This window comes from Bicyclus anynana, chromosome 1 (genome assembly GCF_947172395.1).
Source record: "Bicyclus anynana chromosome 1, ilBicAnyn1.1, whole genome shotgun sequence".
Classification (NCBI taxonomy): Eukaryota; Metazoa; Arthropoda; class Insecta; order Lepidoptera; family Nymphalidae; genus Bicyclus; species Bicyclus anynana.
In genome coordinates, this window is record NC_069083.1 from 12,963,305 (window position 1) to 12,988,695 (window position 25,391).

At 36.0% G+C, this 25,391-nt stretch overlaps 1 protein-coding gene across 4 annotated transcripts in view; it reads right to left on the reverse strand.

The window, feature by feature from the left end:
• Positions 1 to 175: 175 nt before the first annotated feature.
• The window catches only part of LOC112043027 (protein argonaute-2), a 28,113-nt gene continuing 2,897 nt past the window's right edge, over positions 176 to 25,391 (reverse strand). The window contains exons 4-14 of one of the 4 annotated variants that reach the window (XM_024078277.2): positions 25,033 to 25,276; positions 24,019 to 24,241; positions 23,020 to 23,265; positions 21,330 to 21,495; positions 20,500 to 20,624; positions 19,177 to 19,361; positions 18,134 to 18,300; positions 17,323 to 17,471; positions 15,524 to 15,701; positions 14,595 to 14,786; positions 176 to 13,860 (exon numbers count right to left, since the gene is read on the reverse strand). In XM_024078277.2, the coding sequence (XP_023934045.1) occupies positions 13,552 to 13,860; positions 14,595 to 14,786; positions 15,524 to 15,701; positions 17,323 to 17,471; positions 18,134 to 18,300; positions 19,177 to 19,361; positions 20,500 to 20,624; positions 21,330 to 21,495; positions 23,020 to 23,265; positions 24,019 to 24,241; positions 25,033 to 25,276 (2,184 nt within the window). In that variant the 3' untranslated portion in view covers positions 176 to 13,551. Of the gene's footprint in view, positions 13,861 to 14,594; positions 14,787 to 15,523; positions 15,732 to 17,322; positions 17,472 to 18,133; positions 18,301 to 19,176; positions 19,362 to 20,499; positions 20,625 to 21,329; positions 21,496 to 23,019; positions 23,266 to 24,018; positions 24,242 to 25,032; positions 25,277 to 25,391 lie in introns of all 4 variants that reach the window. The other 3 variants (XM_024078276.2, XM_024078278.2, XM_052883791.1) reach the window with 3 other exon arrangements.

A 25,391-nucleotide genomic window follows, 5' to 3' on the forward strand; every position in this document is an offset into this window, starting at 1 on the left:
TGTGAAGTCTGCCAACCGCATTGGGCCAGCGTGTTGCACTAACCCCTTATTCTTAGAGGAGACTCGAGCTCAGCAGTGAGCCGAATATGGGTTGTTAATGGGATATGTTAAAACGCTCATTATGTATAAAAATATAATACATCCAAATAGGGAACTAAAGAAATAAAGAAACGTATTATTTAATGAACAAATTGTATTTCGACCATAGACATTAAAATTTCATTTAGACCCATACACAATAGACATAACTTTTTTTTAATCCACATTACTACTTCTGTTTTCTTAATCTTAAGAATAAATGAATATTATAAAAAAGTAATAAAAATTGTTATTGCTATTGATATTTACGATTCTCAATTGCATAAAAATTCATGATTCATCATACAAGGAGGCTTTTGGCATTGTATTGTGATTATATTGATTAGTTGTAATTTTTTGAGTAAATTAAAGCCTCTATTGATATTGTTCTTAAAGTACCTTTGGCTAATTTAGACTTTAGTACAGTGCATCTTTACTTAAAATGCAAAATGTTCTGTTTAAAAATCTTTACACTTAACATAACTATATATCACTCTTCATCTTTAATTCATTAATTAAGTATATTAAAAAATAATATATACTTTTTAACAATATTTAGCAATATTTAATTAAAAAGCGCGTATAAAAATTTTGTATTGAAGTCAACCAGAATGCTATGTGTCTTAAGGGCAAAATCGTTGAAGACAGAAATATCGACGTACGAAATGCACAAACGCACGATTTGCTTTAGCATTTTTTTAAATTAAATCCACTTTAAATATTACAAAAACTATCATAACCGAACCCCTTGTACATTTTAACTACCAATATTAATGTATCGGAAACTTTCGAAAAAAAAAACTAAAATAAAAAGTGTGAATAATTGAATTGAACATTTTGCATAGAAGCAACATGCATAAGATTGTATTATTTGGTAAGCAAAAATTAAAAACAATAAAATAATAGACGTGTAAAATATCAAAATATAGGTAGCTTGACAACTTCGTTCGTAACACTCCTGATATTCGAAGCGGGCTGGGGGGCGTGTAGCGATGAGTGAAAAACCCACGACTGATGCACGTCACTTCCCCGCACTCACGATTTCCCCCCGTCGCCCGCATATTCTGGGAGTGTTATCTACGAACTTGCCAGACTATAGGTAGAAATTTTTATAACTTCGAAATCTAAAAGCGGTTTAATTTAAAATAGAGATCATTTTGCACGTTGTCAAAACCCTTTTGGCATGAAGCCAGAGGCTGAAAAAATATACTGGACCGTGTTAGAACACAACACAAACACAAGTTATACGGGATACAGTCCTTCAGTTCTAACTGTACAATTTTATCTAATCGAAATTTCAATCAAAATCATTAGAACAAAAATTGTGCTGTGTGCAGTTCTCAGATTTGCCTAACACACGGACTTTTTAACTCAACAGTTCGACTGTAGAGTTAAAACTGTAAGTCTGTAGCCCGCATTACAGACGTATCAGTCTATCTGTAGGGGACGCAATAACTACGCAGTGTAGTATGAAATGAAATATCTTTATATGAGATGTTTGATAGTTTATATAAAATGTTTGATTATACATATTTTGATTCATGTCTAGTCACGGTCTAGCATAATTAACTTCTAATTAATTATCAATATCAATACTTTTCGTCTATTTTCCATTTGGCAATTTGTGAATTCAGCTTACATTTGGGAAATATAAACATATAAATAGCAACATAAAACTACGAAGGTACGAATTTAGTTACTCTACTTTCGTAAGACGGTTTACTTTTGTACGAGTATGTAGTAGAAAGGTGTATAGACAAGCGTTGACAGATGCACTGAGGGTTTACAACAACCTTTTACAAAACTATCATGATATCTTTCTTTTTGATTTTTTTCTCCAAGGAGGAAAAAATCCTTTTAACCTTCTGTCAATTCGGGCAGGGCGTGTCCGATTCGCATGGACTGAACGACCTCTTCTTGACTTCGAAGTCAGCATGGCACCGCAACGCATTTCTTCATGCATGGCATATCATGATATTCATCTTATTCAAGGGCGTAAATAATGTTGCCAAAGTAAGTGGTACGAATTGAGCAAACAAAATTGTCGATGACGTTCAAAATCGCTATACAATGTACAATGCTGCGACAAGCCAATTTAGGCCCTCAGGCAGTGCCGGATTAAAGTAATTTAATGCCATAAACAATCTTCCCCTGTGTACCCACCTATCCTGAGTGAACTACAAATAATTGTGAACTAAAAAAAAAATGTTAATCATTTAAAATTGCTTTAAATTTCGTGTGATAATTTCGTTTCGGTTCTGGTCCCTAGACGGGATGCCCTAAGCAATTGCGGATAAAGCTTACAAGCTAATCCAGGACTGCCCTCAGAGTAAGTACTACATGTTGAAACATTATTGAATCGCTACGGACTTAAAAGCTTGTGGTAAGGCCCCTGATGTGTAACTAGTATAACTGAAAGAGACTTCTTCAATTATTATCTGCCCGTAATTATGTGCTAAGCAATGGTGTCTTGATTAACGGGTTTCATTGTCATGCGTTACTCTGTATCACTCTAATACGCAATGTGTTTGTACACACAAAGGCAAACCGTCTTTCGGTATAGAAGAAATTCAAGTAGCTACACCTATTTTATACTTCACAAGAGCCTAAACGGTACCTTCTGCAGGCTGCAGCAACTGCCCGGGAAATTTACAGAATAAATGGTAATAGCTATAAATAATAAAAAATAACCTTTAAACTTTTTATATTTTTATACTTAACTTGAAATTGATTAATTTAATCGCGTTCGATTTGTCAGTCAATATTCTATGCAATTGATTGTGGAATAGATCACCGAATAGAAAATAGAAGTTTCCAATAAATACAAATAGAAAAACTGCATAAAGTTAAGGACATATTTATCAAAATAAAACATTTATAGTCAAAATTCTGTCATTAAGTCAAACATCGATTTATTCAAGATATGTACGTTAAATGGTTAAATGGTTTTTTTTTTGTTCACGGACGAGTACACTTTCTAATTAATAGTAAAGGCGGAATTGTTACAATATAAAAAATATGGGGCGTACATACACTAAGACAATCAGATTTCAAGATGATTATGACTAATATTTCAAGTTATACAAAAACCAAAATCAAATCAAAAACTTAGCTACATTACATATTTCGGTTTTAACATGGCTACTGACGTTGCTTTTATGTGATTCAAGCGCTTTTGTAATACAAAGGTTCTGTCAAAATATTGGCACGAATTTTTCAACATAAACGTTGTTAAGATACAACTCTAACGCAAACAAAAACTTATTATTGATTCATAGCTACAGTATAGTCTTTCTAATTTCGGAAGACGGATTGGCTTTGAATGTATTAGTAACTACTGAGATGTATAGACGAGAGTAAGGTCGGCTATACACGGGCAGTTTGAGCCAATGATTAACATACATAGACCGCTCTTGCAGTCAGTCAACAGCTTGTAACTACCTCTAATAGCTGCTCAGCGGTTCGTGAACGTACAATGTACGTACGTAGATGTCTGTAGTTCACTATGCCGATCCTGACTGCTTTAAGCAGGTCGTATATGGCCGGCCTTAGACAGGTGTAAAGCTGAAGGAGCATTATCAATGTAGAAAACATTGGCGTGCATAGGTTCTTACTGTTAACTAGGGTATTTAAAATTTCTTCTCCAATGGTTCTTAATGAGATCTAAGGTAGGCAGTGCACTTTTTGGATTTATGGAGTGCACTGAAAAGATATTATGAAATTACCATCTACCTGTAAGTAGTTATATACGTCTCCCCTCTAGGTAAATCACTTAATACAGAAGGAAGTAAACAATTTAATATTAATTTAACAACGCGTTTACATTACTTTACTACATTAGCATGTATACTTACCGACTACATACAAAAAGTAAACCGTCTTCGTCCGGAAATGGAAAAACTATACCTAAGTAATAAACTAATTTATTATTACTGTAACTGAATATAAAGAAAAATAGAAATTTAATTTGTTATTTTGACATCACTATATACATAATACAATGTCTGTAAACAGTGTTTTAACAAATAATAATTACGCCGTTATAAAATGCGTTTCTGACATGGCTGCTTGTTGATAATACCGCGAATAAAGAAATATTTAACCGCAGATATAGGAATTGTATTACATATTTTTGAACCGCGAACAACATTCCAAAAAAGGCTAGATTAATAATAATATATTATTATTTATAAAACATTAAGATCAAATAATAACGCCTAGGGTCAGCGCAGACAGAGGGAATACTAAATACGACAGATAAAATTAGAAAAATTTGGTATGCAATATTAATGCGAAGTAATGTTGTAAAATTTGGTAATCCGTTTTTTTACAATATAAATTGTATTTGAATTTGATATTTATTCGTTAGATACAAGCACGCAAAAGAACACTGCTACTCTGTCTACACTAACCGCTTTGCCGATAGATAACTCTCTCTATTTGACAGATCGAGTGTTGTGGACGCGCATTAAAATTGCTTTACATTTTAGAATAATTAATTTGAATTAAGCTCGAAACAATAGGTTGTGTCAAAATGTTACCAAAATCCGCCATTCTACATTAAAAAATATGGCATGTACATGTGCTAATAGTAAGTATATAGTTAAAATAACTAAAACAGGCGGATAGCGTTTTGGTACAATCTATTCTATGAACACAAATTTCTACAATAATAACCTCTAGTATTAGATGTGGCCACTTTTGGACTTGCCGCACATTGGGTACTATCCCTGGAGAGGTAGTCGCTTGAGTCATTTTGTATAGCGATTAGCGACCTACCTCGAGGGACGGGTGACCAAATAAATATTACCAATAAGTGCTGCAAAAGCTACTAAAGACATGATATTTAGAGTAGCCATCACAATACAAAAGATACTCCTTTTTATCGAACTCACAGTGGCTAAAGGGACGGTAACCAACGCGAGAACAGCCTATAAACGTGCAAAATTGTTCAAACACATTAATAACAGCGAAAATACCTCTGACAAGACAGTACCTTGTATAATTCATATTATAGAAACTGAAAGTAGTAATATGAAAATTAAGAGCCAGCGCAGGCTTAACTTAATGATCGTACGCTCTCATTTAATTATAATCCGTATCCTATGGAACTAGAATTCTAAATTATGTGTAAAAAATATATACCGTTTGGTATGCATTACCAAAAATTTCGATTCGATGAGCGCGGAAAAGTATTGGAGCATATTAATTCGGTCCATCTGTCTGCGCTGACCCTAACACATATCGATGCCAACGACTGAACCAAGTTGTATTGGAATTACACAACCGATATATCTCAGTGAACGTCAGTTAACGAATATGCACAAACACAATGCACTCGAACCGTGAATAACACTGTAAAAAGCAATAATTCACCCGGCGGTCACCGCCAAACGTTATGCACGTTGTTGACGATCAATTATTCTCACGGTTCTGCAGCACCCACGACTATAACTGATCCTGTATTGGTCGCTGCGTGCATGACGGCTCGACTTATGAAACGTCTTCGCTGCCGTTTGCGCTGCAGAAACGTGAGAATAATTGACCGTTTTATGCAAAACTGTCTATTATTTACTATGTCGTCAAGTTATTGCTTGTTTTGACAGTTTTGCATGAGACGGCAAACCGCGTCAACTAGTGTCAGTTTCGCCCCGTTGTAGATGCTCACTACAAAGAATAAATAACAATATATTCAATACGCATATGGAGCGCAATAATTACAATATTTAAGTGTCCGCATACCCTGCACGAAGAAATTTGGAATCTATTATACAAATCTATATCGAAACCTTAATTGGTGAATTCTACACGATAATATAAAATTATATGCTATCTACTACGACAATTAGATACTACTCACGTAATGTGTTGGCTGCATGGTAGTTATTATGGTCCTATGTTAATTGATTGTCAAGCAAAAGATCAAAAGGTATTCTTCATACAATAATCATACTTTATTTAACTACCTATAATTCACCTTTGATTTGTTAATGGGACATCTTAATACATAATATAATCGATATAAAGTTATTATTATTCCATAAAGAAAACTATTCCGATCTTTTGCACAAACTGATATTATATACCAGAAAAATAGAAAAGCTATAGAATCCATTATTATTACATAATAAGTATTATTACTACAGGCGGTACAATCAAAGCCAGAAACTTTTGGTATCGCGGGATGTAGAGATGAATAATATATTAATATTGCATTTTTGGACTAAAAATCTAATTATAATATATAATAATTAAGTGTTGAATATTACTTAAAATCTATCGACCTCACGAATCCTCGGTATCATGTGAGCGCTTCACAATTAGCGCAGTATTCGGAAACGTTACTATGAAGTCCGAAATGAAGATTTTACAGTCATCTTACCCTTGTGGGTTCGGTTGAGACCTTATTGGACGTAGCGAGGTCGGTTACTTAAGAAATAATAGTATCAGCCGAAACCTCCCTAGATACAATCCTGGCTACGCCCATGGTCAGACGGTATACTTAACTATTACTAAATAAACATTTATTTCACGTTACAAATTAATTCTAGTACTATACTATAAATAACAAAAGTGCAATGGTGACTTAATGACGTACTGCCAAACGATTTAGCATTCCGATATAGTCAAATTCACCCGCTACCTTCAAATTTAGACTACATAATCACTTAATAACAGGTAAGATAGCAGTTGAGGTCCATGATTAAAAAAATAAATCCTATAAAATATCGTCTAAATAAGATTACATTACTGACTTCATAGTAATGTTTCATAATGGGTGTAATTGATTTACATTTTTTTTTCTTATTTTCATCATGGTCCTAGAAGTGTAACAGTATGTCGTCAATGGAAGCTTACATTTCTATTAATTATTTTTGTTTGCCATGTTTTAAATCACAGATTTTAATTTGCATTGAGGAGAATTTGAAATCAATCCTTTTTAATATTAAAAAATTGTGATTTTTCAACAATGAAATAACTTCTAAATATAAAGAAAGCAACGATTCGAATGTTGTTGAAAGATTTTTTGTTTGTATCTGAATTCTTAATGATGTAAATGTAAGAGGTTATCATTTTTGCCTAAACCTTACTGGTGTTTCGTTACATTTCAACGTTTAGTAAGTTAATATATATAATAACCATTTATTTATTTATTTATATACTCTAATTTTGTCCACATAAATAGGTTTTATGAATACCGTGTCAAACCTAGTTTAATATATGACTACAAAAATATTGCGAATAGGTACTAGTTATTAATTTGGTAAATGTTCAAAGCGTGATATCAGTTTTATGAAACAACTGTACGGATTCTAACGGCGTACTGCTCATTGTAATATAATGTAACGTTACGTTACGTTAATGTAACGTTTATATGGATTCATTTGGTACAATAGTTCTCAGCAGATCATCCGATTAAAAAGAATAAAACTTGACTTACACCTAATTCATATAAGTAGTACTATATTCACGTCCCTTGTTTAAGAATCCTATAATTATATTAAAAAATAATTTATATTTAGGTCGCTTTTGATGTAGAACGTTCCATGTAAAAAAATGCATTTTCTTTGACGAGAAAATTATCAATAGAATATCCCAAGTAAGGTCTACTTTAACACTTGCTTACCAGATTAAAATTATATTTTTTATCATATAAAATAAATAGATAGAAACTGAAAGAAGTAAAATAAAATAATAATTAACACATACCAATAGGGTTGCCCTAAAATACGACCATGGCTATAATTAATAAAAACTGAAAAAAGTTTTTTTTTTAATTTTCACTGACTTGCCATAAATTTAATTCCAGTGGCAAGTAATAATAATAATAATATACGAGTTTAAAATACTTCTTACAAACAACAAAAAGGTAAGTAGATATTAGTAATTGCGCTCATCTGCTTACCACTTGAAACTTAGGAGTAGGTACATATAAATGAAGTCAATTTTATAGCGAATACACTGTTGCCAGTGAAATCTGTCCAGTGTACACATATAATGGTCGTTTTTTTTATAGTTATGGCCATTCTATTTGAGGCCACTCTATATGTGATAATTGATAAGCTTATTTTATACAACAAAATATAATTTTCATCCTGTAAACAAATGGGTGAAAGTCGACCTTACTAGGGATCTTAGATAATATTAACACAACCGGTTGGTGTAATGTGTACTTAAATAATTCGATTGTTATACTTAATACTAAATTGCAGCTAATTGCTAAATTGCCATCTGTGAGTCATTGAAATATCTACTTAATGCGTTAAACTTATCCGAAAACATAGAACGATGAACATCAAAAACGACAGACATTATATCTAACTTACATCTAACAAAGCGAATTGTTGAAGCACTGAGACATTCTTGCGACAAAATCTAAGGCGGGCATCATGTCAACGGGTATTTAACTATACCTTACTTGGTTATTTTGATTTTTATATATTACAGTTATGTTGGGCAACTTTAACCAAAGAAACTGACGGACGTTTGGATCCAAAGGTGTTGGAATGGTGACTCCCCCATCGCATAAGGTGAACGAACAACATCAAACGTATCAGAGTGATGGAAGTCTCTATGGATGCCAATAAAAAGGCATTATGATGTTTATAGTGAAACAACGAAGAAATATATTAAGTAGTAAGAGCCTTTTTATTACATTATTACAATTGTACTACTATTCTAATTCTAACAACATAACAAAAGGTTAATTTTTTCAACAGCCGGTTTACTAATCAGCTGGTTAAAAAGCCATTAATGTATGTAGAATGCATAGGAGTTTCAGTTGTGAATTGTAGTCACTAAAATAATTTCCACTACTAACCCCTTTGTTACAACAAACGTCCCAAAAGACCGTCGTGTTTCAAGGTTATCTTCAATCTTCAGCAAAGTTACCCAACTAAACAGCAATAAGTATAGTAAATTATAAAAAAAAACATGTAAAAGCATTCCTGTAAATAATAATTGGATATATATCGTATTTTGTTGATGTACAATAAAGTATAGTCAAATACTCACTTCGGATCGGTTATAACAATAATAAACCACAAAATGTTGTTTAAAATTAACAAAAATGTGACATACATTAATTAATAATAATATTAATAAATAATAATTGAAAATAATGGCGACGATCAATGACAATCAATATGCACTATGCAACAAATCTTTCATGGGCAACAAACGTAAAACAAATGAAGATTACCTGTACCTTCATTGTAAACTTATACTACTTAAAAATATATTAAAATCAATAATAATAATATAATTCATTATAATTGTTACATGATTACCACCAAGAAGATTAACATAAAGGTTGTTTACGAGTATCTTACATCGTCATTAAAGCGCACATTTTAAAGTCGAGCCGTTGTTTTAACAGCAATGTCGAGTTTATTGTAGACGTGTAAAAAACGAACTTTCATCTAAGTGTTCATTTACACGAGCGGCAACTGCTACCGACGACCGCAGTCGACTGCAGTCGGCGACCTCTCGGCGGCAGCCAACGGCAGTCGACTGCAGTCGGCGACGTCTCGGCGGCAGCCAACGGCAGTCGACTGAAATAGTTGGTAGCAGCTGCCACTCGTGTAAATGAACACTAAAGGACATCGTATCGCCATCGCAAGGCTAGTGTTTATTTGATCATCATAAAAATAATTAGAAAGATATCTATTGATTTTTTTACCGACAATTGGAAAAGTCAACATTTTCCTAATAAGCGTAATGGTTATTTTGGGTAAGTCGTAGAAACCACAAGCGCAAAAGTTTTCAGTAAAACACATTTTGTGTACATCATTGACATGTTGTACAACATAAAGTCCATTTAAATTTAAAAAAATAATTATCTTCTTTGGCTCTAAGGCATTCCTTAGCAGAAGTTACCTTTATCCCAAAGTAATTTCCTTTAACTCATCCTTGTCAAAAAATACAGTACACTCAAGGTTTGTATTCATAGTGATAGTTCTCTACAAGCTCCAAGTTTCACTGCTATTCTGTTATGTCAGAGTTAACCCAGTTTTTGCTATTGAATTATTTTAAAAAAAATTGTTAGAATAAAGACAAAAATTTCCATCAATAATATCACTTTTTAGCTAATTTAGCTAATAATGAAGGCTAATCTATATTAATATTATAAAGCTGAAGAGTTTGTTTGTTTGGTTGAATGCTCTAATCTCAGAAACTACTGGTCCGATTTGAAAAATTATTTTAGTGTTAGATAGCCCATTTATCGAGGAAGATTATAGGCTATTTATCCCCATATTCCTACGGGAACTACGCGGGTGAAACCGCGCGGCGTCAGCTAGTTTATATTATAAACGACTGCACTTCCACTGATTCTAATCTAATATTTGCGGGTATCATCCTTAAAAATATGGGATGAATCATATTGCTTAATACTCATTGCTTAGTTCCACATGATACCTTTTACATGCAACAATTACAATTACAGTGATCATAAAAATATCCTTGTCCTCTGTAAATTGGGACCTTTATATTAAGCCAAAGATTTTTCAAGGTTTTTCAAGTTAAAGCACACTCCTTACAAACGAGCATAATTATCAAATTTGTCATCAATAAAAAATAATACGCGTAAATGAAATTCGACACAATTCTCCGTAAATATAGCCCATACTCACATTACATAGACAATAACACCTCACAAACTCGACCACTTACCAATAAAAAGAAATACTCTGATATCAGAGTAAAATAGACTTAATGTACCTCTGTTTTAAGGTCTTCAATTCAATAACTAATATATCACTTTTATCAACAAGAGTTTAAAAACGAATTTGATCTTTAAAGTTTGGTACATTAGGTTCATTACATTGTGGCACACAATCCCGTACACAAAACAGACACGAACACTCAAAGCACACTAAAATTTTGCGAGACGTGTAGATAGATAGTTACACTTATAATTACGATTTATTACAACATGATCAGCTTTATAAAAGATGCACAAAAATATTTTATTTAAATATATCAAATACACCATAGCTGTATATGGATAGCTGAACATAATATGACAGATATTATACCTACGAGTACATACTGATCTACGGATATAACATTTTAAATGAATTTAATCTAAAACTGCCTTCATTGTATACACAACCGAAAATTAAATACTTGGCTTTTTAGTTGGAACACAAAAATGAAAATTTAGTCTGCCTATACAAATGAAACATTTAGGTCCGATTTCACCACCTAAGGGCTACCACACAAGGGCCATCGGCCACAACCACAAAACGCCGCTACCGGCATATTTCCTGTAATTTTCATACATTTTATATGGATTCACCGCACACGGTTGACGCCGGTGGCTGCCACACGCTACAATCGTCGCTGCTCGCTTCTTGTGGCCCGCACCGATCAATAAACGCCGCCACACGACACTCGCGCGATTCCGCACCCCTCTCTCCCATATATTAGTAAACCTGTTATTAGAGTCGAAAAGTAGCAGCAAACGACCGCAAGTGTCAACCACCGGCCACAAGTGGCTGTCACGTGCTTCAACTACTTTTGTTGCCCCTTCTTGCTTCTTGTGGCGGCGTTTGTGGCTGTCGCGTGTGGCCCGTGTGCGGAGACTTTCCGTAAATGTTGTCATTTCTTGATGTCAAATGTCAAAGACAAAACTTGTCCATAAGCTATCAGATATACTTATGAAAAGGTGATGAAACTGGTCCTTAGTATTTGCCAATTGTCCAACATCTCATGTCATAATCGAGGTTGTTTATTTGGGTTTTTCGGTAATGTATTATGGCCACATATATTAAAACACATTGATCTACTTATCCATAATAGGGCATGAGCATAGGACGCAACAAGTTTACAAATTAATCTCGAGGATCATTCGAGTACATTCGCTGACATTATTGCTTCACCGATAACAAATCATTTTGCAAAAGATGGAACAAACTAGCCTCATGTTCCATGAAATGGCTAGCACTTAGCTCGACGATTTGCAGTTTCACAGGTCGCATCAAGTATTTTAGCCGTTTTGAGTCCTTTTACCTGAAAACCGCGGAAGCTGCTCATTTGCACCAACTTTAAAGTAATTTGGTGCTGCCTGTTCTGTGGCCCGTTGGGGGATCGAGGTCATAAGATTTTGTCTCTCTGAGACAATCTGTAGTTTCTCTGTGCATTTGATCTACAGTATCGCAATCGTAGGTGTCGGGAGACCGTAATACATGAGCATTTGGCCGCGTCTATTGCCATTTTCAAAAACCCATCTATCAGTCAATAAGTTGTTTCGCAAAGTTATTATGTCAAGAATTATGATTTTTTTTGCATAACAACACCATTTCTAAACAATTCATCAAATAACAGTATCAGGATAGGTTATTGGAATGGTTATAAAAGGACTCAGTGACAACAGTCTACCTAAAAATTGGCTACAAAATTCAATAATCTCTCGTGTGCTTTTTTTTATATATAATATACATGTTACAAACAAACATGTGGACACATGGATGTAACCTAACATCGAGTCCTTAAGATAAAAAACTGTATTTTAAAGCGTTCTTACAATATTGACTGTCATGATGACTCGTAAACCTTAATTATGGTCATTCTATAAATTTGTGACATTTATCAATTCCGTGGCAACCTCTTATATACTTGTAAATTGTAAATGTCAAATATATATGGAATAAACCCCTGCACGTTTGTAGCAACCATTCGAGAAAAGCTACCCAACATTTTGCACAAACCTACATAGTGCTTATAAGGATGAGATCCGAATGAATACAATTATCCAATATTAGTAGACTCATATGGTTTCGAATGTCTTTTACATAGGTACATGATTAGGTGTAAATTGTCTCTATACACAACAAGTTATTACACATAGATTATATTGGTCGGTCACGTCAAATAACAAAATTGTTATTACAGATTTATACATACAACTTAATAACGAAAAAAATGGTCTGAATTCGCTATTCTTTTTTAAATATTGCTATAATTGTATGAATTATAGCTATTGAAAAAACTATATAATTTTGTATATAATCCCATAAAAAAAAGTTTCTTTGTAAAGAAATTAGTTCGTTCGTTTAACGCAACATGGCGAGGGTAATTTTCTTGCTCGGGTTATATGATGCAGATTTTCAAACAGTAAGCACAATGATTCAGTGATGAATCAGATCTCATCTGACAAGACCGACCAATCATAAACGTTACTCTAGACGAAGTACATAAACTTTCTTAGTGACGTACACCGTAATGGAGCACACCATGGCCAATTCAACGATATCCTAAGGCAATGTACATGACCTTAGCGTCGGCGAAGACATTAATGACGCGCTCTTTAACGAAATCCTTGGGCAATGTACATGACCTTAGTGTCGGCGAGGACATTAATGACGTGCACCATGGCCAATATTTAACGATATCCTTAGGCAATGTAAATGACCTCACTGACTGCGTGGACTGTGATGTGAAGCACCATGGCCAATCGTTAACTTTACTCTAGGCGAAGTACATAACCTTCTTAGTGACGGCGTGGACCGTGATGGCGCGCGCCATGGCGCCGGGCGTGCGGTCCTCGCTGCAGCCGGACTGGTGGCTGCCCTCCCCGGAGTCGTGCTCCTTCTCCACGAGGTGGTAGCGCGCGCGGAAGGCGACGAGGTGAGCGTAGTACGCGGGCGCGGGGATGGATACTGAGCGCGTGCAGCGCACGTATGTGTGACACAGCTGGTACGTGAGGCACTGGAGCTCGTCCGAGCCGAAGTGGTTGTCGTCCCATAGCACGTGGTAGTGCGACGGTCGGGATGTGCCCTGCGTTTAAATATCGTATATGAATTTTTTACCTTTCACTTCAACACATTGCGCTTGTGGCATGTCTTTTAAATGGGTAACCATTGCCATCATGTCAGGATCTGAATACGGAGAAATCCTGGAGAAATCGTGGGGAACTTTCGAAAATCATAGAGACAACTAATGGGTTTGTTATTGTTTTCATTATTTTAAAGCACTAGAATTTCATGAAGGTCTGGAGTCGGTCAGAAGATTCAGCCGAAATACGGACCAGGAACATTCAACGATTTACAGCAGTTACCTTGTGTTTGAACTTGATTAATGTGTATTGCTCATCAATACACATTAATCAAGTTCAACTTTACATCTGAGGGGTAGTGACTGTCATTAGGGGTCTGATCGTAAAGACGAAGGACAGTAAATGGAACTTCTCAAGGATTCACAGTAGCTAAATTGTGTTTGGGCTTGATTAATGTGCATTGAGGAGAAGATTACATCTAGATGGGTAGTGACTGTCATTAGGGGTCTGATCGTAAACAGTAAATGGAACTCCTCAAGGATGCACAGTAGCTACTTTGTATTTGGGCTTGATTAAAGTGTATTGATGAGAACTTTACATGTAGATGGGTAGTGACTGTCATTAGAGGTCTGATGATGAAGACGAAGTACAGTAAATGGAACTCCTCGGCGGTTCACAGTAGCTACCTTGTTAGGTCAGTGTATTGTCATGATCCTGCATTGTAGCGGAGGCGTACCTGAATTCCCTGGTGGCTGCACAGGTAGAAGTCAAACTCGGTGGGGTGCGTGATGCCGAGGTCGACGGTGGTGCCGGCGGGGATGTTGCCGGACTTGCCCGACTGCTCCTTCTTGTCGGCGCAGAACAGCCGCGTATGGTGCCGCTTCTGCACCACTATGAACGTGATGCCGGGCTTGTACTCCGCCTCCAACTGCAATAAAAAAAATAGTTAATCTACATTGTTGTTATAAAAAAAAATTAAAAATAAGCTGGATTCCCTGTAAAATTACAGGAAAAAAAACACAATTGACGCATCTAAGTTCAAATATAATTTTTTTAGCACACTGTACATTTTCTTTTGGCTTAGCATCTAGCTTATTTAGCTCTGCATATTTTAAGTCATACACAACACACAACAGAGCTCTGAGGAACTTATAGGATTTTTTTTAAGACCACCAACCGTATACGCATTTTAAAGACTATTTTAATAATAAGACATAGTGTACAACCGGATTAGTATTTGTCTTATTATGTATCATATTAAGTCTCTTCATGTTGAAAAACTTTAACGCCCGTATAGGTATAGATCTAGATGTAATTGTTTTAATACAACCAACATCCCTTCACTGCGAAATTGAAACGAGAGTTTTCACCGTATTATGAGTTTTTTTTTTCATCCATTACAAAATGGTCCTTCAAGCCGGATTTAAACCAGCGTTCGATGGATGTACAGTATCTAGATTGAAATGATAATTCGTGCCAAACTCGTGCCGACTGTGAGTATTGTTTTGTCTGTTACAAAGTGGTTCATCGAGCTGGATTTGAACCAGCGTTCCTCTAGAGGTACAGTATCTTGATTGAAATAATAATTTGCGTCAAATTATGAGTTTTGTTTGTCTGTTGTACACTGGTCCTTCGAGCCGGATTTGCCTGTGAATCACACAGTACCTTAATGCACGCCTCGCGCACGGCGGTGAGCTCATGCTGCAGGACATGTATGAACTGTCCCTCCGAGATGCCGTCGCGGTACATGATGATGCGGTGCGGCTTGAATCCGCCTGTGCTCTTGTAGAACATGATCAGCAGCTCCTGCACCATGCTGCTCATCTCGTGCACGATCTCCTGTCTGCAACCACCAATGTCACTCGCACTCATCCTACATCGTAACAACTGACACGTCAATAACATTGACCGACCCAACAATATTTCAAATATGTCATTAGTAAGTGTACTTAAAGGAGACCGACCATTAAGACCCTAGCAATTTACAGAAAAAAATTGTACTTAAAAATTAAGAAATTTTTTTTTTATAAATAAATCAAATTTACCAAAAATAATTAGAATTCATAGTTGTTAAATATAAAAAAAATGTAATGTGTGTTTTTTGTTAAAATCGTGCATTTTAAAATGTACTTGACCATATCTTGATTATGCAACTGTCAATGAAACTGAAATTAAACCAGTCTGAAACTGATATTACTATTTAATAAATAACACTGATTTGTACATTGTAACGATTCATCATCAAATTTTGGCTCCAGCTATGAATGAGAAATGGTCAGACTCCTTTACGAAAATAAATATGTAACACCAAAAATCACGAAATCGATGAGGTTTGAACCTTGAACTTGAGTTTATCGAGTGTGGAGTTTTACCACACTGGAGGTAGCTTCCCTTATCATCATTAGCCCATTTTTTTAACCTACTACAGGGCCAGTAGGCCTTAGATGCGTCAACGACATATTTCGTGGAGTGAAAAAGATAGATTGTCGACCAATAGCAGTGGAATCTAAATATCTAGAGAGATATATTTTCGATACCGTCTTTATTTCCCGATATATCTTGTGGCGAACATTTTTTTTTATTCTTCTTAGGCCTACTGGCCTCTCTTCTCAGTGAGAAGTGATTTAGAGTTTACACCTCAAACCCATCACCTTAGGACCTGCCTCGCTAGACGTTACCTTTGTCAAAAGTATATGATCACGATCTAACGTGTTTATAAAAACAGTTTCTATAGAATCGTTGTTTCATTGTTGTAAATAGCTCCTTAAAAATGCCGGTATGTATCGCATAAAAAACGGCACTACTTCTAGTTTACTAAAAGATGAAGTTACGATTCACATGTAAGTATTTCTACCTTAATTATACAAATTTGTAATAAAAACAATAATTATCTAAAGAAAATCGATTCTTCTGACGGAACAGCAAAACGTGGATCAAGTAATTGAATATTTTGTGGATAAAATCAGCAATGTGTTTGTTTGTCTGTGTAAAAATTTCACGTATGTGTATTGCGAATCAAATATATAATTTTGTGTAGTGTAAGGACACAGAATATATTTATTGTGTTAAATATATTGTATGTGTGAGTTTACCTCGTCCCCTTCATAAAAAGACAGACAATTTTGTTGGTGAATTTGGGTGCGATGCATCTCCAAATCTAATTCCTCTATGGACTCGGACATGTTGTGCCTATGACGTTATTATTCACCTTTAAAATACCAAAAATAAAGTTCGCAACAACATATTTTGTATATCTTTTAACATTGACTTTTGCAAAGAGCTTCGATATATATATTTTATATACTCGTTTATAAGTTTTTACAAAAAAAGTAGTCTAGTAAACTAAGGAATTCGACCTCCAGTGTAAGTAAAACTGTTAATAAAAACAAAACATTGATTCTGTGGTTACATATTTGTTTCTGTTCACTTTTGATACCGTTTGCGCCTGCGAATATATGCGGTACCTGTGTTGCTGGACGCGCACTGTGGCCGCGTACCGAGACGGGTGCGCGTCCATGGAGCCCACCACGGCGGCTATCGACGGCTTCTTGTTGTCACCCGCCGGCGGGTGCGTCACGTCCACTCCGAGGAATATCACAGGCTCGTTGAACACCTGACAGATATTAATAGGGATGATGACAGTTTTTTAAATTGTATATTAGTTAAGAGAAAAATGTCACATTTAATGTAAGGAAGCTAAAACTGTATGAATTTTCATCTAATTACGATAAAAGATTTTTAATAGATTTGAAATTTTGATTCACGACATTTGTTTAAATAGGGATGATGACAGTTTTTTAAACTGTATATAAATTAAGAGTATGCTAATAGTAAAGCAATTTTGTAAAAGTAACAGAGTATCTGCGATCAGTACTTTCGGAGCTACAGGGATTTAAAGGGTCAGATTTGCGGCGCTGCCACGGATCCCTGAATAACGCCCCATACAAAATGGTACGATTTAATGACGTTGTTGGTAATAATGATCGTTAGATTAGTATTCAAACAAAATTACTGATATCTTTGTTATTTGTGCGTTTATGTTTATAGTTCCAATATTAAAAAATGTCACATTCAATGTAAGGAAGCTAAAATTGTATGAACTATCATCTAATTGCGATAAAAGATTTTTAATAGATTTTTCAATGTTTACTAATTTATACATAAAAAGCAAAGATTGTCTGGATATTTGCAAAATAAATAAGAATATAAAGGACAATTTTGTATTTACACTTCAATGTGAACACTGTGTACAAGTACATAGTTTAAGCAACTAACCTTGGGACGCAAAGATGGCACCAGAATAGAGTTGATCCCTCCGAGCTTGACGTTGATTTTAAGACACAAATTGCTGAGCGTCTGCGGCGACGTCTTGTTCACGTTCTTCGCTTGCACGCACTGCGTCGCCATGCCGAGCACCGTGTCACCCACTCGTTTCACTTCGGCTGTACAAAAAGGAATAAATCATTATTTTATTTATTTACTAGCGGACGCCGTGATAGCCGAGTGGATATGACCTCCGCCTCCGATTCTGGAGGGTGTGGGTTCGAATCCGGCCCGGGGCATGCATCTCCAACTTTTCAGTTGCGTTTTAAGAAATTAAATATCACGTGTCTCAGACGGTGAAGGCAAACATCGTAAGGGAAACCTGCATGCCAGAGAATTTTCTTAATTCTCAGCGTGTGTGAAGTCTGCCAATCTGCCAGTCCGTGGTGGACTAAGGCCTAACCCCTCTCATTCTGAGAGGAGACACGAGCTCAGCAGTGAGCCGAATATTGGTTGATAACGACTAGCGGACACGGAAATTTTGTTTTTCTCAAATCCCTCGGGAACCATGGATTTTCCGGGATGAAAAGTAGCCTACGTGTTAATCCAGAGGAAAATCTATTTCCATTCCAGCCACATCGGTTCAGTAGTTGCGGCGTTAAAGAGAACAAATATGCAAACAAACATGCATATAAAATTTCGTGTTTATTATTCTACAAGTACTTACACTTACAGAGTAAGTGTGTGCATGTGCGCGCAGTTTTTCCCCTCGTCGCCCGCATACCATGGAAGTGTCATCAACTAATTTGCCAGACTATAACACTGACCTTCCCCATTCAAGTCATTCTCCCCGCCTATCACAAAATAATCCATGAAAGATTATCATCCAACAAAAGGTGTAGACGGATCGAACAAGAATCAGCCAGCACTCAGGCTCCAACTACTCCCCACCGAACTCACAGAACACTTCTGACTCTTTCGGCTCGTGACGTCACAAGCCAACCGGTCTAATGGCTCACTCAGGCCAACACGTGCGATCTATAATGATCAGTTACCGTAAACAGGCGTCTTCCCCGGCAGCACCACGACGACCAGCTGCAGCTGCACGAAGGTGGACTTGAGGTACTTGAACATGGGCTCCACCTGGTCCGGGCCCGTCGCGTACTTGCAGAAGCACGGCTGCCCTATGATGGGCATGCCCGCGTCGTTCGAGATCTTCTGCAGCTGCTGCGTGAAGTTCCTGACCAACAAAGTATCCATGTAAAAACTATTATATCGTCGGTCTAGATGTGATAGCTTGTAAGTGCAAACTGACGAACTTTACAGGAGAGACAAGAAACATCTTTTAGGTATCACTAAGAGTCGTTTTATGCGACCAAAAACGTTTTTTAATGTACGTACTACAAGATATTTACGGGATACGACCCGAAAAGCTGTTTAAAGCTTTCTGCATCAAAATCAATTTTTACCAAAAATTGTTAATTACGAGTTATCACATCTAGACCGACAATATTTATATCAGCAATTATACAGGGTGCTGGGGAGTAATTCCCAAAATTGCAAGGTGTTGAGTCCACTTATAGGCTAGTTCTGCTCCTATAAGTGGACTCGTGGAAGCATAACTAATATTTTATTACCAAAAAAATAAAAACTTTCAAAGTATTGATACGTTATAATTATAAGGATGCGTATAAGGGACACATTTTAAGATCTATTTTATATTATTTGTGGTTTTAATTAATTTTCGGTGAAGAATATGGGAAATACTCCCGAGCACCCAATATGTATATGTATATGTAATATTTATCGATCTGTGTGGCGCAGCGGTAGTTACTACTAACTAAGATGTTCTAAGCGAACGTCTACAGTACTAACTAATATCTAACTCCCTGCCAAATTTCGTCTTTATACATCAAGCGGTTTTCGAAATTTCGTGATTTTCGACATTTCGCATTTAGATAATTAAATCATTTCATATATATTTTTAGCAGACTCAGAAGTGGACTCAAAAGACGTCTTTGACAGTTTGCCAACACTTCCCTTTTCCGTATTTTGAATTGAAAACTAGGTCGTGACATGGATCGTAAAAAGAAGTGTGCACTTCTGTTATTGCTTAGGAGACCGTGCTAAAATGGTGTCAACAAGTGTGACAAAACATCGCAGCAATGCGCGTTGCGAATCAATTCGCAAGTTCTTGCGAAGCGTTGTGCGAGCTCGTAGGTTTTTACGATGCGATGTCGCATCGCAGTTTTGTGTACATGCCCTAACGCCCCACTCTTTACGAAAATAAGTCGCGCCACCTGACGTCATATCCGTCTAAGACTACTATTTCCTACAATATGTAATATATTGATTATTTTAAGAGATATTATACTAACTTCAGAGCATCTTCTCTGACGGTCCGCTGCGGCGCGAAGCACGCGATGGCCCACACTCGGATTTCGACGCCCATGAAGAACTGCTTCCCGCGCATGTCCCACACGCCTTGGTTCGGCAAAGCCTGCTGTGCGAAATGTTACAAAAAAGTCAATCAATTTAAGACAAACCTCAATAATAATGAGGTGTTTTACAATAGTACACAGAAAAAAATCGTCATTAACACATATTCGACTAAGCACTAGTAGACTAGTATAGATCTCAAAATGAGAGTGGCTGGGCCTTAGTACACCTCGCTGGCCAAATGCGGATTGGCAGACTTCACATACATAGAAAATTAAGAAAATACTCAGGTATACAGGTTTTACTCACTGTGTTTATCACCGTTTGAGCACGTGATATTTAATTTCCTAAAATGCACATAACTGAAAAGTTGGAGGTGCATGCCCGGACCGGATTCGACCCACACCCTCCGGAATTGGAGAAAGAGGTCATATCCACTGGGCTATCACCGCTCAAGATTTTTATCTTCTTCCTGCTTATTACTTATAAAGAATAAAAAAAAGCTGCATGGTAATATATGATTGTGTACCCAAGATACCAACGGGTATCGAAGATTTATGTATATAAAAATTGATACCAACGGCATTTCTTTAGGTTGTGATCTTCATACATCAGTGTGCTTAGTAGGAGTTTTCAATATTTTCATACTGTTACTATAGCGAATTGAAACAGTTGTGCAGTAGTGCCACCAGATGGCGCTGTTTCAATTCCTTAGAAATTCGCGTTTACGTTAACACGATAGTCACAGTATCAAACTGCCGCCACTTACTTGTCCGCCGAGCGAGGAGACGCGGCCGCCGTACTGCAGCTTGGGCGGCGGCAGCACGCGCCCGCGCACCTCCATCATGTTGTTGGAGATGGTCAGCCCGAACTCCTTCACGTACAGGTCCGTGTTGAAGTTCGCGCGCCGCACCAGGTTGTTGATCTCCCGCTCCCTGCGCGGAGCCGAAACATAACGTATATGTCAATAGACAATATTCATTTATTTCAATTAGGTGATAGAGCAAGCCTAGGGGTGCCTGAGAGCGTGATTTGAAGGTTTGGTGAAAGGAAAATACTGTTTGAACTTTGGATTTCACATTAAAGACCACAGCCGGCTGGTTGAGAGACGAACTGGGAGATGCGAAAACTCACTACACAGCGCTGCTGTTACCTTATATTTGTTCCGTTTAACGCAGAATATTCATACAACAGGTTATGCTTAGTGGTAAGTACATTATTATTTTGTTACTATTTCATTACTTTTATTTTATTTATAATAACTATTTTTAAACATATTTATTTTTTATCTTAAACTAATTCATTACATAATATAATTTATTATGTAACAGGTGCTGTGTCGGCAACACTTGGTTGACAAGCACTTTCGAAACGTCAGATAATAATATTATAAGATAATGGTGATAATAATAATTAGTCGAAAACTTAAAATAAAAGTTGCGAGGGCTGCAAACGCGCCTTGGTCCGAGAAGAGTCCATAACAAACTCAGCCAGGATTATTTCTATAAAAAAAACTCTATAGTTTGATCTAGGACATAAGTCTAATTTTTATCCCAAAAAAAATAGATAACTTCAGATTGTAAAAATTCTAAATATTAACTTATTCTCATCAATTAAAATAACAGGAGAAGAGTGCACGAAAATTACCACACACACTTGGAATATAGGAAAGAGCATTTTACATTATAATTAATTTAACTGCTTTTATTTTATTGTAATTAAATATTTGCATACCTATTAATGGTAAGACATTATTACTTAGTACATAAAAACAGCTTTGTATAATAAAATGTATTCTCGCAAATAAATAATGCCGAATTTCATTCTTTTTACACATTAAAAAAATCGGATCAGTTAAGTTTAGATGATACATATTTTTAGTTGATCTTTTATTAAATTTTCGCCACAAAATCTACCAAAAAATGGGAATGATGACTAGGTTTGAATATATTGATTTTTATGATACATTCGGGTAAATAAGGTCAATGTTAACCAATTTATACATAAAAAGCAAAGATTGTATGGATATTTGCAAAGTTTAAAATGATTATAAAATTTTAAAATCTATTAAAAATCTTTTATCGTAATTAGATGAAATTTCATATGGTTTTAGCTTCCTGACTTTAAATGTCAGGACTTTAAATGTGACATTTTTTATTACATGAACTATAAATATAAACGCACAAATAACAAAGATATTAGTAATTTTGTTTGAACGCCCATACAAATCTAACGATCATTATGGACCTACGACGTCATTACATCGTACCATTTTGTATGGGGCGTTTTTCAGGGATCCGTGGCAGTGCCACAAATCTGACTCTTTAAATCCCTGTAGCTCTGAAAGGAATGATCGCAGATACCCTGTTACTTTTACAAAATTGCTTTACTATTAGCATACTCTTCATTTATATACAACTTAAAAAACTGTCATCATCCCTATTCCAAGCATTATTTACCTGTCTGGTGCCGATCTCGCTGTGGCTTTGATCATTGTCGACGTCTGCATATCTGTCAGCTTCTTGATGCATCTCTGTCCAGGTACAATGTTACATACTTCTAGAGGTAGGTATGTGTGTTTGTGCTCTTGCCCCACTTGCAGACACGGCAGGTGAGGGTATCTGAGTTTCATTTTATACTTATCCAAAAAATATTTAGCTACAGTACATTCAACTGTTTGTCCGTTTTCCAATTGTAGAGGGAAACTAAAAGAGGAAATATAACATATAGTCCAGGATAAATAGAACATTTTTTACAACTGATTACTATCAAGTTAATTTCTCGTGAGTAGCATCTCAATGAGACAATCAACTTTTATATTCTTGATTCTGGTAGCTAACTGAGTTACCAGGAAATAAAAATTTCTGAGCGTCGGAACAAGATAATGTACCACGCAATTTGTAGGACATTGTGGCTGTTAAATTGTATAACTAATAATTAAGCAACAGTAAAAAAAACAACTGGGCTGGGCTAATTGAGGTTTCTTAATTGGTCCTGGTCTGGCTGGTGGGAGGTATTGGTCGTGGCTTTCATTCACCATCAGATGAGATTGTGGTCAAGGGCTCTCTTGTAAAGAATTAAAAAAAAATATTTCATACAGTTCTACTTTAACAGATTTACAGCCTGCAGCCCTAAGATGCGCGCCACGACATATCTCATGAAGAAAAAAAAACCCATCGATTGCGACACATCGAAAATTGCTCTCTATTTCGGCCCATCGCAATGAAAGAGAGAGATAGTCTCGGTTCAGCTGCTATTGGTCGCTTATTCTCTTCACGAGATGTCGTGGCGTGCATCTAATGATAAATAGAATACATACAAACAAATAAGCAAAATTAATAAGTTGTGGAGATTAATTGCAGCAAACATAATATTATATAAATAAAATATTTTATTAAACAATGTAGTTATAAAGCTTTTAAAACTTAATTCAACAGATATTATATATAAATACATACGACTGCATCTGCGCTGGCCTGCGGGTGACATTGCACACCCTGTACTTTCTCTTCATAGTCCCACAATGTGTTATTTCAATCTTAAGTCCTTTTATTTCTTTGGTAAATTTCACTCTTTGTGAATCTGTCAGCGGTTTTCTTTGCTCGTTAATGTCCCTTATATCTAACACTTCACACATAAATTCTATAACAGGTTGTGCTTTGTAAAATGCAGTTGCAGACACTGAAAAAATTTAAACATAATTCAACTTTAAATCCTTTGCCTATTATTTCTACTGGCTGCTTTTTAGCCAGGCTTTCTTTTATAATACTCTTAACATAACAAAATAACGAGATGGCCCATCTGTAAATCCATTGCCTATAATTTCATCGACACAAGTCACAACCTTACTAGCTCTGTAAAGAGCTATTCTACTACCAAACTACTTGTATGTAAGCTCAGTTAGAGCTTATTTACTTTTTTCTAGGTGACCTACTCATAGACCAGATTGGGCTTCTTCAAGAAGAAGAGAAGAAGATTTTATGTTATTAGTGAATGGATATGAACATTCCAAAGAAACATTCACTGCATTTTCATTTAACAACATAGTATTTGTTCAATTCAATGAAAATATTTATCTAATAAATAAAAATTCTTGTTGTGATGTTTGTTACCATAATCCTTCAAAACGGCTGGACAGATTTTTATGCAATTTTGTGTGCATATCAGGTAGGCCTGAAAAGTAGCCAACATTTATTTTTCAGAACCCTAAGTTTTAGGAAACCTTTATTTTTCCACGAAATAAAGCAAAACAACTTTATAGTGTGGCAAGTTTGTTGATAACACTCCTATGATATGCGGGCGACAGGGGGAAAGACGGCGCGGGTGTGAAATCGAGCGTGCGGGAAAGTGACGTGCATCAATCGTGGGTTTTTCATTCTTCGCTACACACCCCCTGGCCTGCGCAGAACATCAGCAGTGTTACAAACGAAGTTGCCAAGCTATAGCTGAGTCAGTTTAAATTAGTAGCCTACCATCAATATTAAGCATCATTTTCCATTGGCTCGGCCTCACAGACTGATGGAAACCAAACCACACCTCTCTGCCACCACCAAGAGGGTGATAATATCCTTCGGGTGATGAAAAGAATGATCTGCCCACTGGAGTATACATCATTGAGGGCAAATGTCTCATTACTACGTCCAGAGCCAGTATAGCGTCATAGGGAATCTGTCTCGTTCGGCCTTCTAATGCCTCTTCTAATGCAAATAGTGATACCTAATAAGGAAAAAGATAATGTATATAATTAGCCTGTATTTGTAACATGTGGTTTCTGTTATAATATTTATAATAGACTAGCTGAGGCCTGAGACTTTGTCAGCATTTTTCATTA